The sequence below is a fragment of the Pristiophorus japonicus genome, chromosome 7 (assembly GCF_044704955.1).
Source record: "Pristiophorus japonicus isolate sPriJap1 chromosome 7, sPriJap1.hap1, whole genome shotgun sequence".
Taxonomy (NCBI): domain Eukaryota; kingdom Metazoa; phylum Chordata; class Chondrichthyes; family Pristiophoridae; genus Pristiophorus; species Pristiophorus japonicus.
This window is the reverse complement of record NC_091983.1, coordinates 163,274,482-163,291,208: the sequence shown is the minus strand read 5'-3', so window position 1 is coordinate 163,291,208 and position 16,727 is coordinate 163,274,482. Positions and strand designations below refer to the sequence as shown.

At 41.9% G+C, this 16,727-nt stretch overlaps 1 protein-coding gene across 2 annotated transcripts in view; it reads right to left on the bottom strand.

Annotated features, from left to right (window-relative positions):
• The window catches only part of hbs1l (HBS1-like translational GTPase), a 188,911-nt gene that overhangs the window by 155,473 nt on the left and 16,711 nt on the right, over positions 1-16,727 (bottom strand). For both annotated transcript variants that reach the window (XM_070885504.1, XM_070885503.1), the window contains exon 4: positions 11,721-11,915. In XM_070885504.1, the coding sequence (XP_070741605.1) occupies positions 11,721-11,915 (195 nt within the window). The remainder of the gene's footprint in view (positions 1-11,720; positions 11,916-16,727) is intronic.

Here is a 16,727-nt window from a genome sequence, read left to right as displayed (position 1 = left end):
TCCCTCAATAGCAAGAATGTCCTTCCTCAAGTTAGGAGATCAAAACTGTGCACAATACTCCAGGTGTGGCCTCACCAAGGCCCTGTACAACTGTAACAACACCTCCCTGCCCCTGTACTCAAATCCCCTCGCTATGAAGGCCAACATGCCATTTGCTTTCTTAACCGCCTGCTTTACCTGCATTCCAACCTTCAATGACTGATGTACCATGACACCCAGGTCTCGTTGCACCTCCCTTTTTCCTAACCTGTCACCATTCAGATAATAGTCTGTCTCTCTGTTTTTACCACCAAAGTGGATAACCTCACATTTATCCACATTATACTTCATCTGCCATGCATTTGCCCACTCACCTAACCTATCCAAGTCACTCTGCAGCCTCATAGCATCCTCCTCGCAGCTCACACTGCCACCCAACTTAGTGTCATCCGCAAATTTGGAGATACTACATTTAATCCCCTCGTCTAAATCATTAATGTACAGTGTAAACAGCTGGGGCCCCAGCACAGAACCTTGCGGTACCCCACTAGTCACTACCTGCCATTCTGAAAAGTACCCATTTACTCCTACTCTTTGCTTCCTGTCTGACAACCAGTTCTCAATCCATGTCAGCACACTACCCCCAATCCCATGTGCTTTAACTTTGCACATTAATCTCGTGTGGGACCTTGTCGAAAGCCTTCTGAAAGTCCAAATATACCACATCAACTGGTTCTCCCTTGTCCACTCTACTGGAAACATCCTCAAAAAATTCCAGAAGATTTGTCAAGCATGATTTCCCTTTCACAAATCCATGCTGACTTGGACCTATCATGTCACCTCTTTCCAAATGCACTGCTATGACATCCTTAATATTAAGTCTAAATCATTGATATATACGACAAAAAGCAAGGGATCTAGTACTGAAACCCTGCAGAACTCCACGGGCAACAGCCTTCCAGTCACAAAAACACCCATCTATTATTACCCTTTGATTCTGCCTCTGAGCTTAATTCTGGATCCAACTTGCCACTTTGCCTTTGATCCCATGGGCTTTTACTTTCGTGACCAGTCTGCCCTGTGGGACCTTATCAAAGGTCTTGCTAAAATCCATATACACTACATCAAACACACTGCCCTCATTGGATTTTTTGAGGAAGTAAAAGGTGGTCAATCAAGTTAGTCAGACATGACCTTCCCTTAACAAGTCCATGCTGACTGTCCTTGATTAATCCATGTCTTTCTAAAATGAAGATTTATCCTGTCCCTCAGAATTTTTTCCAATAATTTTCCCACCGAGGTTAGGCGGACTAGGCTGTAATTACTCGATCTATCCCTTTCTCCATTTTTAAATAGTACAATGTTAGCAGACCTCCAGTCCTCTGGCTACAGGTGTGGTGCCAGAGAGGATTAGAAAATGATGGTCAGAGCCTGTGTTATTTCCTTTCTTGCTTCGCTTAACAGCCTGGGATACATTTCATCCGGGCCTAGGGATTTATCCACTTTCAAAGATGCTAAACCTCTTAATACTTCCTCTCTCACAATGTATATTTCATCTAATATTTCACACTCCTGTTCCCCGATTGGAATATCTGCCTCGCCCCTCTCTTTTGTGAAAACAAACACAAAGTATTCATTAAGAACCATACACACAGTTACATTTGTGGTCTCCAATAGGCCCCACTCTTTCTTTAGTTATCCTCCTGCTCTTGACATAGTTTACAAACATCTTTGGGTTTTCCTTGCCAATATTTTTTCATGCCCACTCTTTGCTTTCCTAATTTCCTTTTTAATTTCAGCCTTGCACTTTATATCCTCCTTAAGGTTTTCTGCAGTATTGAGGTCAGTATCTGTCATAAGCTTCCCTTTTTTTCTTTATCCTACCCTGTATGCCCCTCAACATAGAATTATAGAAATTTACAGCAAAGAAGGTGGCCATTTTGGCCCATCGTGTCCGTGCCGGCCGACAAAGAGCTATCCAATATAATCCCACTTTCCAGCTCTTGGTCCATAGCCCTGTAGGTTACGGCACTTCAAATGCACATCCAAGTACTTTTTTTAAAAATGTGGTGAGGGTTTCTGCCTCTACCACCCTTTCAGGCAGTGAGTTCCAGATCCCCACTACCCTCTAGGTGAATAAATTTCCCCTCAATCTCCTCTAACATCCAGGGGGATCTAGATGTTAGTCGCATCCTTTTTCTTTAAGGGAACATCCATTCTCTGAACCCTCACAACCCCCTCCTTGAATGCCTCCCACTGCTGACACTGATTTACCTTCAAGTAGCTGTTTCCAGTCCTCTTTTCCTAAATCACATCTCAGCTTAGTAAAATTGGCTTTTCCCCAATTGAGAACTTTTATTCCTTAATATTCATGTTTAAAAATGGTTCTAGTGAAAATGATAAAGCTACAGGCCTCGAAAGCTTCCATCCCAGGGTATTAAAAGAAATAGGTGAGGAAATTGGAGTTATAATGTTAGTGTTAGTTAGGTACAAAAAGCAATCAAGAAAGCTAATGGAATGTTGGCCTTTATTTCAAGAGGGTTGCAATACAAAGCGGAGGAAGTCATGTTTCAGTTGTGTAAAGCTTTGGTCACAGACCACATCAGAGTACTGTGTTGAATTTGGGCACCACACCTCAGGAAGGATATATTGGTCTTAGAAGGGGTGCCGTGCTGATTCACCAGAATGATACCAGGGCTTAAGAGAATTCCATTATGAGGACAGGTCATCGACCTGAAACATTCACTCTTTCTCTCCACAGATGCTGCCTGACCTGCTGAGTATTTCCAGCATTTTCCATTTTTATTCCCTTCAGTATACAAAATTGAGAGGTGATCTGATCTGATCTGAGAGAGAGAGAGAGAGAGAGAGAGAGAGAGAGAGAGAGAGAGAGAGAGAGAGAGAGAGAGAGAGAGAGAGAGAGAGAGAGAGAGAGAGAGAGAAACTATTTCCTCTGTGGGGGTATCAAAAAAATGAGGGGACATAATCTGATAATAACTAGGCCATTTACGAGGGAAATCAGAAAGCACTTTTCCCACACAAAAAGGTAATATAACTATGGAATTTCCTCCCAAAAAGGGGTGTGGATGCTGGGACAATTAAATCGATAGATTTTTGTTAGGCATCATATGATATGGAGACAAGGTGGGTAAATGAAGTTGAGGTACAGATCAGCCATGATCTAACCGAATGGCTGGAGAATGGCCTATGCCTGTTCTGAACACATTCAAACCTTGTGATGTTTGCAAGTATTGAAATCTTCCTGTCCATAAACTTTACTTCCTGTTGTTACATTTTTGGTCAATATATCAACAATTACCACTGTAAATTGGTATGTCACGATATCCCATTCGATTTTGTTATGTCGACCATCATGATGTAGTTTAAAGCTTAGGCTACGGGATGGCTCTGTGGAACAATTTGTTTTAAATAAATAAATCCAACTCTGACACTACCTTATTAAAAAGACATGAGCAACCCATGACTGTCAGCCAGTAGCTCAGCTGGTAGCACCCTCACCTCTGAGTCAGAAGGTTGTGGGTTCAAGTCTCATTCCAGAGACTTGAGCAGAAAAATTTAGGTTCACAGTCCAGTGCAGTACTGATGGAGTGCTGCAATGCCAGAGGTGCCGTCTTTCAGATGAGATGTTAAACCGAGGCCCCATCTGCTATCAGGTGGACGTAAAAGATCCCATGGTACTATTTCCAGGAAAAGCAGGGCAGTTATCCCTCAATCAACATAACAAAAACAGATTATCTGGTCATTATCACATCACTGTTCGTGGGAGCTTGCTGTGCGCAAATTGGCTGCTGCGTTTTCTACATTACAACAGTGACTACATTTCAAAAAGAAACTTCATTGGCAGTGAAGCGCTTTGGGACGTCCAGTGGTCATGAAAGACACTAGATAAATGCAAGCCTTTCTTTCTTTTATTGAAAATAAATTTGCTATATACTAAAATCCATAAAGAGTACACTTTAATAAAAAACATCTTGCCAGATGTTAAAATCCAGCAGGGACGTGAAGAAAAGGAACAGATTTTGAGAGTTGCACCTTTAAAGACAAGTTCAGATTGGCACTTTTTTGTGGAACACAGTAGCAAAGCCCTTTGTGTCATCTGTTGCAAACTATGTGCAGTGTTAATAAGGTTGAACTCATGAAAGCACTGCAAGACAAAACACTAAACAAAATTTGATGGATTTAAGGAACATTAGCACAATGAGGTCAACAAATTTTAAAAATCAATCCTCACTGCAGTCATGCTTTCCAGCATACAAGCAATGATAGAGGATACAGTTCTGACTAGTTGAGTTGTGGCTTAATCTGATGCTGCTTTTGTGAAGTACATTCATATCCATTTATTTGCAACTCACTTGATTTAGTTGCAACCATTTCTAAAGTTCTGTTTTTCCCCCATATTTCCAATAGTGAAAAGTTAATTTTATTGCAATGTCCACTTATATGCAATTGTAGCATGCAGAAACCCCACTTTAACAAGATTTGTCACCTTGAAACTTTCACCTCGCAATCTGATTGGGTTCAGTGGTCAAAGTGCCGAAGTACCATTTTGGTCTCGTTTCCACCCATTAGTGTGTGGGAGAAATAGAAGCCGATTTTCTAGACAGCTAAACAAAAAAAGTGTACCATGACTTGCCGTTGCACGATGTTTTGAACAGTTTGAAGAATTGAGGATTCAAAAGCTAGCAGGAGAGAAGCATGGCATTTCTGAATCTCAGGTTTCTAGAATTCTGAAAAGAAAAGCTGGTGCCTTGAAGGACGGGGAAATAAATGAGAACAGGGATAGGAAAGGGAAACATGACAGATGTTGATGAAGCTTTGCTTAGGTGGTTTAATCACAAAAGAGCTCAGACAATCTCGTTTGATGGTTGAAAACTGAGACTAGTGAGCTTGCCAAAGAACTTGGTGTGGAAAGCTTTCAAATAGATTCCTGTGCCTCTGGAAGGTGTGGCACAACCTTGTTTAAGAAAAGCCATGCGGTGAAACAGGACAGTGACAAACACACTGTTGATGCATGGGCTGAGGAAGTGTTGTTGGGTTTGTTAGCAAAGTATTCACCAGACTGCATTTACAATTGTAACAAGACTGGACTTTTCTTTCATGCCCTGCCTGATCAAACCTACAGGGAAAAAAGGAGAGAAGATGAGCGGTGGCAAAGGAGAGGTGGTGAGCGGTGGCAAAAAGAGAAAATGATGTCTTACACTGTTGTGCGCGAACCAAACGGGATCAGACAAGGTGAAACCTTGGGATCGAGAAAAGCAAGAACCCTTGCTGCTTTAATAATGTGAAAGCTTTTCTAACTGATTATGAAAGCAGTACTAATGCTTGGATGACAAAACAATTTTCCAAAAGTGGCTGCAGTTTTTCAATTTCAGGATGAGAAAGCAGTGCAAGAAAGTAGTGCTTTTAATGGATAATGTCCCTTGCCACATGAGGGCCCAATTTTTACCATCTAACGTCATTTCCATCATCAACTAAGGCGTCTTTCATATTATGAGGCAGCACAAGAAGCAACTCCTGTGCAAGGTAGTTGCTATTCTAAGTTCCACTGAGGAAACTGGCATTTCACAGGTTATGAAAAACGATAGCGTGTTGGACGCTTTGCAGTTATCAAGTAGAGCTTAGAATGCAGTGACTCCCTGCTGCATTAATAACTGCTTTAGGAACAGCAGTTTGGTTTCCAACAAAGAAAACAATGGTCCAGTCGAAGTTGAGGAGGTTGATGAAGGGATTCTTGGGAGTTTGAGTGAGGCAGAGTTTGATTTTTTTGTTTTGATGGATGAAGATCTCAACATTTGCGGAGAGATGACTGACGCATAAATAGTTTTTTCTAAAAAGGCTCGACAACAGAAGATGCATGGATGTAACTGAAAATGTGCCAGAGCAGGAAACTGCCAAAGTTCCAGAGGTAGTTTCTGCACGGTGAGTTAGAAACATAGAAATTTACAGCACAGAAGAAGGAGACCATTTCGGCCCATCATGTCCGCGCCAGCCGACAAAGAGCCGCACGGCCCTTGGTCAGCAGCCCTAAAGGTTACATGTAAACTTATGAACAATGACGGAAAGGCAAAGAGTGCCCAGCCCAACCAGTCTACCTCACACAACTGCGACACCCCTTATACTGAAACATTCTACACTCCACCCCAATCGGAGCCATGTGATCTCCTGGGAGAGGCAAAAACCAGATAAAATCCCAGGCCAATTTAGGGAGAAAAGAAATCTGGGAACATTCCTCTCCGACCCAACCAGGCGATCAAAACTAGTCCAGGAGATCACCCTGGTCGTATTCTATTCCCTGCAGTACTTACCATTATATCTGTACCGTCCAACAAAAGGTCATCCAGTCAAATCCCAATTACCAGCTCTAGGTCCGTAACCCTGCAGGTTACTGCACTTTAAGTGCCCATCCAACCATCTCTTAAAAGTGGTGACGGTTTCTGCATCCACTACTCTTCCAGGCAGCGAGTTCCAGATCCCACAACCGTCTGCATAAAGAAGCCCCCCCCCGCCTCAAATCCCCTCTCCTTCCACCAACCACCTTAAAACTATGCCCCTCGTAATAGATCCCTCCACCAATGGAAATAGAACCTTTCTATCCACTATGTCCAGGCCCCTCAATATTTTGTACACCTCAATGAGGTCTCCTCTCAACCTCCTCTGTTCCAATGAGAACAAACCCAGCCTATTCAATCTGTCCTCATAACTAAGATTCTCCATTCCAGGCAGCATCCTAGTAAATCTCCTCTGCACCCTCTCTAGTGCAGTCACATCCTTCCTATAATACGGCGACCAGAACTGCACGCAGTACTCCAGCTGTGGCCTAACCAAAGTATTGTACAATTTAAGCATAATCTCCCTGTTCTTGTATTCAATGCTTCGGCCAATAAAGGCAAGTATTCCTTATGCCTTCTTAACCACCTGGCTTGCTACTTTCAGAATCTGTGGACAAGCAGTCCCTTTGTTCATCTACACTATTACCGCTTAATGTGTATACCCTTTCCTTATTAGCCCTCCCAAAGTGCATCACCTCACACTTCTCTGAATTAAATTCCATTTGCCACTGCTCTGCCCACCTGACCAGTAGATTGATATCCTCCTGTAGCCCATGACTTTCTTCTTCATTATCAACCACACAGCCAATTTTAGTGTCATCTGCAAACTTCTTAATCATACTCCTTATATTCAAATCTAAATCGTTGATGATATACCACAAAAAGCAAGGGAGCCAGTACGGAGTCCTGTGGAACCCCACTAGAAACATCCTTCCAGTCACAAAAACAACCATCATTACCCTTTGCTTCCTACCTCCAAGCCAATTTTGGATCCAATTTGCCACTTTGCCCTGTATCCCATGGGCTTTAACCTTAATGACCAATCTACCATGTGGGACCTTATCAAAAGCCTTGCTAAAGTCCATATATACTACATCATACGCACGACCATCATCGACCCTCCTCAAAAAATTAAATCAGTTTAGTCAAACACAATCTTCCCATAACAAATCCATGCTGACTTTCCCTAATTAATCATTGCCTTTCCAAATGCAGATTTATCCTGTCTTTCAGGATTTTTTCCAATAATCTTCCCACCACTGAGGTTAGGCTGACAGGCCTGTAATTACTCGGCCTATCCCTTTCTCCCTTCTTAAACAAGGATACTACATTAGTAGTCCTCCAATCGTCCAGCACCATGCCCAGATCCAAAGAGGACTGGAAAATGATGATCAAGACCTCTGCTATTTCCTCTTTTACTTCGCTCAACAGCGTGGGATGCATTTCATCCAGGCCTGGGGACTTATCCACTTTCAAAGCTGCTAAACCCCTTAATACTTCCTCTCACTATATTTATTTCATCCAGAATATAACACTCCTCCTTTATAGCAGTATCTGCATTACCTCTTTCCTTTGTGAAAACAGATGCAAAGTATTCGTTAAGAACCCGACCAACATCTTCTGCCTCCACACAAAGATTACCCTCATGGTCTCCAATAGGCCCTACCCATTCTTTAGTTACTCTCTTACTCTTAATATATTTATGGAACATCTTACAGTTTTCCTTAATTTTACTGGCCAAGAATTTCTCGTGCTCTCTCTTAGCATTCCTAATCTTTTTATTTTTGCCTCTTAACTTTCTATATTCCTCTAAAGATTCTATAGTATTTAGCCATTGATATATGACATAAGCATCCCTTTTTTGCTTAATCCTCCCCTTTAAGTCCTTAGCCATCCAGGGGGCTCTCGAATTATTTTTCCCAGCATTTTTCTTTAAGGGCACATGTTTGGCCTGAACCTTCTGGATCTCCTCCTGGAATGCCTCCCACTGTTCTGACACTGATTTACTCACAAGTAGCTGTTTCCAGCCACTATGGCCAAATCACTCCTTAACTTAGCAAAATTAGCTTTTCCCCAATTCGGAACTTTTATTCCAGGCCTATTCTTGTCCTTATCCATAACCAACTTGAATCTGACTGAATTATGGTCAATGGCACCAAAGCGCTCTCCCACTTACACCCATTCAACCTGCCCAGCTTCATTCCCCAAAACTAAATCCAAGACCGCCCCCTCTCGTGTTGGGCTTGCTACATATTGACTAAAAAAGTTCTCTTGAATGCATTTCAAGAATTCCGCACCCTCTATACCCTTCACACTAAAGTTGTCCCAATCAATATTTGGATAGTTTAAATCCCCTATCGCTACCCTATGATTTTTAGACTTCACAGCAATTTGCCTACATATTTGCTCCTCTATCTCCCTCCCACTGTTTGGGGGTCGATAATACATGCCCAGCAGTGTGATCGCCCCTTTTTTGTTTTTCAATTCGATCCATATGGCCTCATTTGATGATCCCTCTAACATATCCCTCCTCACCGCTATAATAGTTTCTTTAATAAGTACCGCTAGCCCCCGACCCCCCACCCCCACATTTTGTCTAAAAATTCTGTAGCCAGGAATATTGATCTGCCAAACCTGCCCCTCTTTCAGCCATGTTTCTGTAATGGCTATAATGTCATACTCCCAAGTGTCTACTTGTGCTCTTAGCTCATCTGCCTTATTCGCTATACTCCTTGCATTAAAGTATATACCATTCAGCACAGGAAGACCTCCTTGCTTACTACGTACTCAGCCCAGTTTCCTCTGTCTTACAGGTTTGCTTTCTAGATTCTTGCTGTCCAACTTCTGCTTTACTTCCTTTCCTTTTGAATTTGTTCTCAGGTTCCCATCCCCCTGCCAAGTTAGTTTAAACTCCCCCCAACAGCACTAGCAAAACTCCCCATGAGGATATTGGTCCTGGTGCTGTTGAGGTGCAACGCGTCCGGTTTGTACAGGTCCCATCTCCCCCAGAAGCGATCCCAATGCCTCAAGAATTTAAAGCCCTCCCTCCTACACCAACTTTCCAGCCACGTGTTCATCCTTTCTATCTTTCTATTTTTATACTCATTAGCATATGGCACCAGTAGTAACCTGGAGATTACTACCTTTGAGGTCATACCCTTTAAGTTCTGTTGCAATTCATCGAGACAAAAGATAGTGAAACATTTGATGAATTTTATGAACTGGAAGGAAATGTGTGGAGGTTGATGACTTCAGATCGCTACCCAAAATAAAAAGCACAAAATTCTTCGCAACATTAAAAAATCTCTCAAAATGTGAGTATTTTTCTTTGACTTTTAAGATGATGTACTGCATTCAACTTTTAACATGCTGCAAGATGCAATAATTGGTTGCTAGATAAAACGTGATATGGTCCTGCTGTAGCACAATAATGTACATTGGTGCAGCTATGGCATAAAACTCTTAACGTTTGCGTCACATAACGGAGCATAAGACATTCACAGAACTTTGACGAGGTACGGCTACTTGACTGCATTTCTACTGAACTTCATAGACCAGTTGAACAAGAGGCTGCAAGGGGCCGACCAGGTTGTGACAGAATTGTTCAGCCATGTAAATGTATTTGAAACCAAACTTGAGCTCACAGCAAGCAGTCACTTTCTCTCCTGCACTTCTATTCAAAATGAGCTGCAATGGTCTATTTGACTATTTGTCATTACACTTCAAGATTGATGAAAAAGTTAGATTTTCTTTTTTTCTGTTTTTCCTTCTCCCAAGATGTCTGTTTCTGGCATTCAAGATTCATCTCTTTTTGTTAAAAACCAAGGCACAAAAAACATGTTTACGGTCTGAATTCTAACCTTGGGTCTTCTATTCTCGTTATTGAATTGTTAATGAAAGAAGCTCCTGTGATGCTGGTTTTCTCAAAGTTGAAAAACACAGATATTCTACTGGCAGCTCAAATAGGCTGTTTCAATGAATCAAGATGCGTCATCTATGATATTCTGAGTATTAACATTATGATACAAGGCAAAACTAAACGTTAAATGAAAGAAATGCAAGGAAGTTAAAACACAGCAAAATATTATTACACGAGTGCTATGCCTCAACAATATTCACTCTGCTCATCAACTGACCCCAAGTTTAGCCATTCCAGTCTCAATATTGCAAACTACCCTCTCTTCCCATTATAAAAAGCTATGTGGCAAATCTTAGCCATTTCACTCAATGTATGGATTCAAGTAGCGAAACAGCACCTGTGAAGGTGCTCATTACAATGATGCTCTGACAGACTGAGTAGGATATTGTGGAAACCAAGCACGAACATGCTATGCCACAATTTTATATACATGCAAGATCCAACAAAAAAATAAATCAACTGTGACAACCAGATTCCTGTTGAAGTAGCCAAGTTTAATTTCTGATCACAGAATAATATTCAATTTTATCACCCAATATTTTGCTGACTCAGACACCAAGGCATTAAAAAAAAAATGAACACAATCTGGAATACAATGGAATACAATGTTGGAGATGGAATACAATGTTGGAAAATGTGAGGTCATCCACCTTGGAAAAACAAAACAGTAAAAGGGAATATTATTTGAATGGGGAGAAATTACAACATGCTGCGGTGCAGAGGGACCTGGGGGTCCTTGTGCATGAAACTCTTTTGTGCATGAATCCCAAAAAGTTAGTTTGCAGGTGCAGCAGGTAATCAGGAAGGCGAATGGAATGTTGGCCTTCATTGCGAGAGGGATGGAGTACAAAAGCAGGGAGGTCCTGCTGCAACTGTACAGGGTATTGGTGAGGCCGCACCTGGAGTACTGCGTGCAGTTTTGGTCACCTTACTTAAGGAAGGCTATACTAGCTTTGGAGGGGGTAGAGACTAGGCTGATTCCGGAGATAAGGGGGTTACCTTATGATGATAGATTGAGTAGACTGGGTCTTTACTCGTTGGAGTTCAGAAGGATGAGGGGTGATCTTATAGAAACATTTAAAATAACGAAAGGGATAGACAAGATAGAGGCAGAGAGGTTGATTCCACTGGTCGGGGAGACTAGAACTAGGGGGCACAGCCTCAAAATACGGGGGAGCCAATTTAAAACCGAGTTGAGAAGGAATTTCTTCTCCCAGAGGATTGTGAATCTATGGAATTCTCTGCCCAAGGAAGCAGTTGAGGCTAGCTCATTGAATGTATTCAAATCACAGATAGATAGATTTTTAACCAATAAGGGAATTAAGGGTTACGGGGAGCTGGCGGGTAATTGGAGCTGAGTCCACGGCCAGATCAGCCATGATCTTGTTGAATGGCGGAGCAGGCGAGGGGCTAGATGGCCTACTCCTGTTCCTAATTCTTATGTTCTTATGTAACCTAAAACATTCACATACCTATTGTGGACTTCCGTGCAGGGGCTGTATTCTGGTTCTTTATTTTTGAGGTTTGCTTGCATTCCTCTGAAAGCACAAGGTCAAGGGCCTTATGTGCATCATACTGACTATTCACCACGGCATCAACCATCACTTGTTCTGATACAGACTCCCCCAAGACTTCTCGCATTTCATCAAGGCAGACATACAGACGAGCTGAAATAGAAAAGCATATTCAGATAGGTTTTTAGGAATCATGTAGTATGAAAATCTGTGTAAATGTGGGGAAGAGTTTGCGTGAGCAACATGAACTTTTTCTAAATGTATATTTTCAAATAAATGTTTAAACACAAATTCTTCAGATGGCTCAACTGTCCAACACAGACGAGGTTTGTACTCCCGAGTGTAGAAGATTAAGGGATGATATAATTGAGGTGTTTAAGATGATTAAAGGAGTTGATAGGGTACATAGGAGAGAAACTATTTCCTCTGGTGGGAAAGTCCAGAACAAGGGGGCATAACCTTAAAATTAGAGCTCGGCCTTTCGGAGTGATGTCAGGAAACATGGCTTCACAAAGAGTAGTGGAAATCTGGAACACTCTCCTCTAAAAAGCTGTTGAGGCTAGGTTATAGAATCCTAAACAATTCAAAATTCTGATAGCAAGGGAATGAACTCATTGAATGGCGGTGCAGGCTCAAAGGGCCGAATGGCCTACTCCTGCACCTATTTTCTATGTTTCTATGAAGGGTCACAGGCACGAGGGGCTGAATGGCCGAGTGCACTGATACATCAATGTGCTGCGCCATTATATTGTCAACTTATTGTTTCAAGAACCAATCTGGCATTTTCCCTTCCATCTACTTCATACATAGCTTTGAAAAAAGTCTTCAAATCTCTCTTCAATTAAATTGTCTTCGCTTCTTACATTTTAATATACCATTTTAAATTATCTTCAATTATAGGCTGTTGTTAAAAGAAGGAAAAGAGGAAAGAGCAAAGGCTCTGACCATCATTTTCCAATCCTCTCTGGCTACAGGTGTGGTGCCAGAGGACTGCTAATGTTGTACCTTTGTTGAAAAAGGGAGAAAGGGATAGACCGAGTAATTACGGCCAGCCAGCCTAACCTCAGTGGTGGGAAAATTATTGGAAAAAGTCCTGAAGGACAAGATAAATCTTAATTTGGAAAGACATGGATTAATCAAGGACAATCAGCAAGAATTTGTTAAGGGAAGGTTGATTGAATTTTTTGAGGAAATAACCAGGAGGGTTGATGAGGGCAGTACGCATAATGTAGTGTATATGGATTTTAACAAGCTTTTGATAAGGTCCCACATGGCAGACTGGTCACAAAAGTAAAAGCGCATGGGAACCAGGGCAAAGTGGCAAGTTGGATCCTAAATTGGCTCAGAGGCAGGAAGCAAAGGGTAATGGTTGATGGGTGTTTTTGTGACTGGACGGCTGTATCCAGTGTAGTTCTGCAGGGCTCTGTGCTGGGTCCCTTGCTTTTTGTGGTATATATTAATGACTTGGACTTGAATGTTGGGAGTATGATTAAGAAGTTTGCAGAAGACACTAAAATAGGCTGTGTGGTTGATAATAAAGAAGCTGTGGACTGCAGAAAGATATCAATGTAATGGTCAGGTGGAATTCAATCTGGATAAGTATAAGGTAATGCATTTGGGGAAGTCCAACAAGGCAAGGGAATACACATTAAATGGTACAATATTGAAAAGTGTAGAGGATCAAAGGGACCTTGGAGTGCAGGTCCACAGATCCCTAAAGGTAGCAGGCCAGGTAGATAAGGTGGTTAATAAGGCACATGGAATACTTGCCTTTATTAGCTGAGGCATGGAATACAAGAGCAAGGAGGTTATACTTGAACTGTATAAAACACTGATTAGGCCGCAGCTAGAGTACTGTGTTCAGTTCTGATCACCACATTACAGGAAAGATGTGATGGGTAGAGATTTACGAGGATGTTGCCTGACTGGAGAATTTTAGCAATGAGATTGGGTAGACTGGGGTTATTACAAGAAAGATGTGATTGCACTGGAAAGGTTACAGAGGAGATTTACAAGAATGTTGCCTGGACTGGAGAATTTTAGCTATGAGGAAAGATTGGAGATGCTGGATCTGTTTTCTTTGGAACAGAGGAGGCTGAGAAGAGACCTGATTGAGGTGTATAAAATTATGATGGGCCTGGATAGAGTGGATAGGAAGGATCAGTTTCCCTTGGCAGAGGTGTCAACAACTAGGGGACATAGATTTAAAGAAATTGGGGGAAGGTTTAGAGGGGATTTGAGGGGAAATTTCTCCACCCAGAGGGTAGTGGGGGTCTGAAACTCACTGAAGAGGTGGTAGAGGCAGAAACCCTCACATTTTAAAAATACGTGGATGTGCACTTAAAGTGCTGTAACCTACAGAGCTACGGACCAAGAGCTAGAAAGTGGGATTAGGCTGGATAGCTCTTGGTTGGCCGGCGCGGACACGAATGGGCCGAAATGGCCTCTTTCCGTGCTATAAATTTCTATGATTCAATTTTTTCTATGAGTTTCAGTCCTCACCACTATATGTTCTTCTGTTTCAGGTGACCTTCCAACAGGCAACTAAGACTTAATGATAGCGGTATTAGCAATAGTTGAAACTTTATATCCAAAAATGGCTGTTGCCTTTGGGTGTGGGTTTGTATCCCTAACAGGGCCATACATTTGCAAATGACCAGGAATTTCTTTCCTGACTTGCTTGCTCTGCTATTGTTCAGCAAATGCTTCTTTTACTTTTCCCTCAAAAAATTCTATCAGACAGCAAGGTGATTTAGAAATATAATAATGAGTCCAAATATCAAACCGGCAGGCAATTTTACGTGAAGCCATAACACCGACGTCATAAGGCACTATCAGAGTATAATATTTGAGGGTAGGTGAGTTGCAGCTTTGCAGACACTCCGACAAAAAATATCTTGTGTGTGTCTTAATTGAGATACTTATCTTTGTCTCCTCTTCGAGAAGAGAGGAAGAAGTTTCTGAAGTCCTAAGATATGTTATATAATAAACCAGCAGTGAATCGCATTATTTTTTGGTGACCTGCTTTTCTTAATTCTGTTCAAAAATCTCAAATTTCATAAACCCCCAATTGTGATGCCAGAACCTCCATATGGGTCAGTAATTATAAAAAAAGGTTTTCTACATGGTTGAAAAGTACAAATTGTTAAACTTCTCAAACACAGCTAAGAAAGAATTGTAATAAGTTACAAAATGTGTTTGTAATGTTTTTCTCACATGGTGCTATAGCTGACAATGGAGCAACTGAGGGAAACAGCGAAAGTAGAAGAATTGAAGACAATAGAATATAACCAGTGAATATTTGTTCATTACAATTAACTTCAGATACTTCAGGATAGCACTTTGTTAGTCTTATTCTAGACTGTTTTAATACCCTGGAGTGGAAACTAGGGGAGGAAATTGAAGATGTATTCGTCATAATTTTCCAAAGATCTCTAGATTCAGAAATTGTGCCTTTGGATTAAAAATTGCAAATGTCACTCCATTATTTAAGCAAAGAAACATAGAAAATAGGTGCAGGAGTAGGCCATTCGGCCCTTCGAGCCTGCACCGCCATTCAATGAGTTCATGGCTAAACATGCAACTTCAGTACCCCATTCCTGCTTTCTCGCCATACCCCTTGATCCCCCTAGTAGTAAGGACTTCATCGAACTCCTTTTTGAATATATTTAGTGAATTGGCCTCAACAACTTTCTGTGGTAGAGAATTCCACAGGTTCACCACTCTCTGGGTGAAGAGGTTTCTCCTCATCTCGGTCCTAAATGGCTTACCCTTTATCCTTAGACTGTGACCCCTGGTTCTGGACTTCCCCAACATTGGGAACATTCATCCTGCATCTAACCTGTCGAAACCAGTTAGAATTTTTAAAGTTTCTATGAGATCCCCTCTCATTCTTCTGAACTCCAGTGAATACAAGCCCAGTTGATCCAGTCTTTCTTGATAGGTCAATCCCGCCATCCCGGGAATCAGTCTGGTGAACCTTCGCTGCACTCCCTCAATGGCAATAATGTCCTTCCTCAAGTTAGGAGACCAAAACTGTACACAATACTCCAGGTGTGGCCTCACCAAGGCCCTGTACAACTGTAGCAACATCTCCCTGCCCCTGTACTCAAATCCGCTCGCTATGAAGGCCAACGTGCCATTTGCTTTCTTAACCGCCTGCTGTACCTGCATGCCAACCTTCAATGACTGATGTACCATGACACCCAGGTCTCGTTGCACCTCCCCTTTTCCTAATTTGTCACCATTCAGATAATAGTCTGTCTCTCTGTTTTTACCACCAAAGTGGATAACCTCACATTTACCCACATTATACTTCATCTGCCATGCATTTGCCCACTCTCCTAACCTATCCAAGTCACTCTGCAGCCTCATAACATCCTCCTCGCAGCTCACTGCCACCCAACTTAGTGTCATCCGCAAATTTGGAGATACTACATTTAATCCCCTCGTCCAAATCATTAATGTACAATGTAAACGGCTGGGGCTCCAGCACAGAACCTTGCGGTACCCCACTAGTCACTGCCTGCCATTCTGAAAAGTACCCATTTACTCCTACTCTTTGCTTCCTGTCTGCCAACCAGTTCTCAATCCACGTCAGCACACTACCCCCAATCCCATGTGCTTTAACTTTGCACATTAATCTCTTGCATGGGACCTTGTCAAAAGCCTTCTGAAAGTCCAAATACACCACATCAACTGGTTCTCCCTTGTCCACTCTACTAGAAACATCCTCAAAACATTCGAGAAGATTTGTCAAGCATGATTTCCCTTTCACAAATCCATGCTGACTTGGACCTATCATGTCACCTCTTTCCAAATGCGCTGCTATGACATCCTTAATAATTGATTCCATCATTTTACCCACTACCGATGTCAGGCTGACCGGTCTATAATTCCCTGTTTTCTCTCTCCCTCCTTTTTTTAAAAAAGTGGGGTTACATTGGCTACCCTCCACTCGATAGG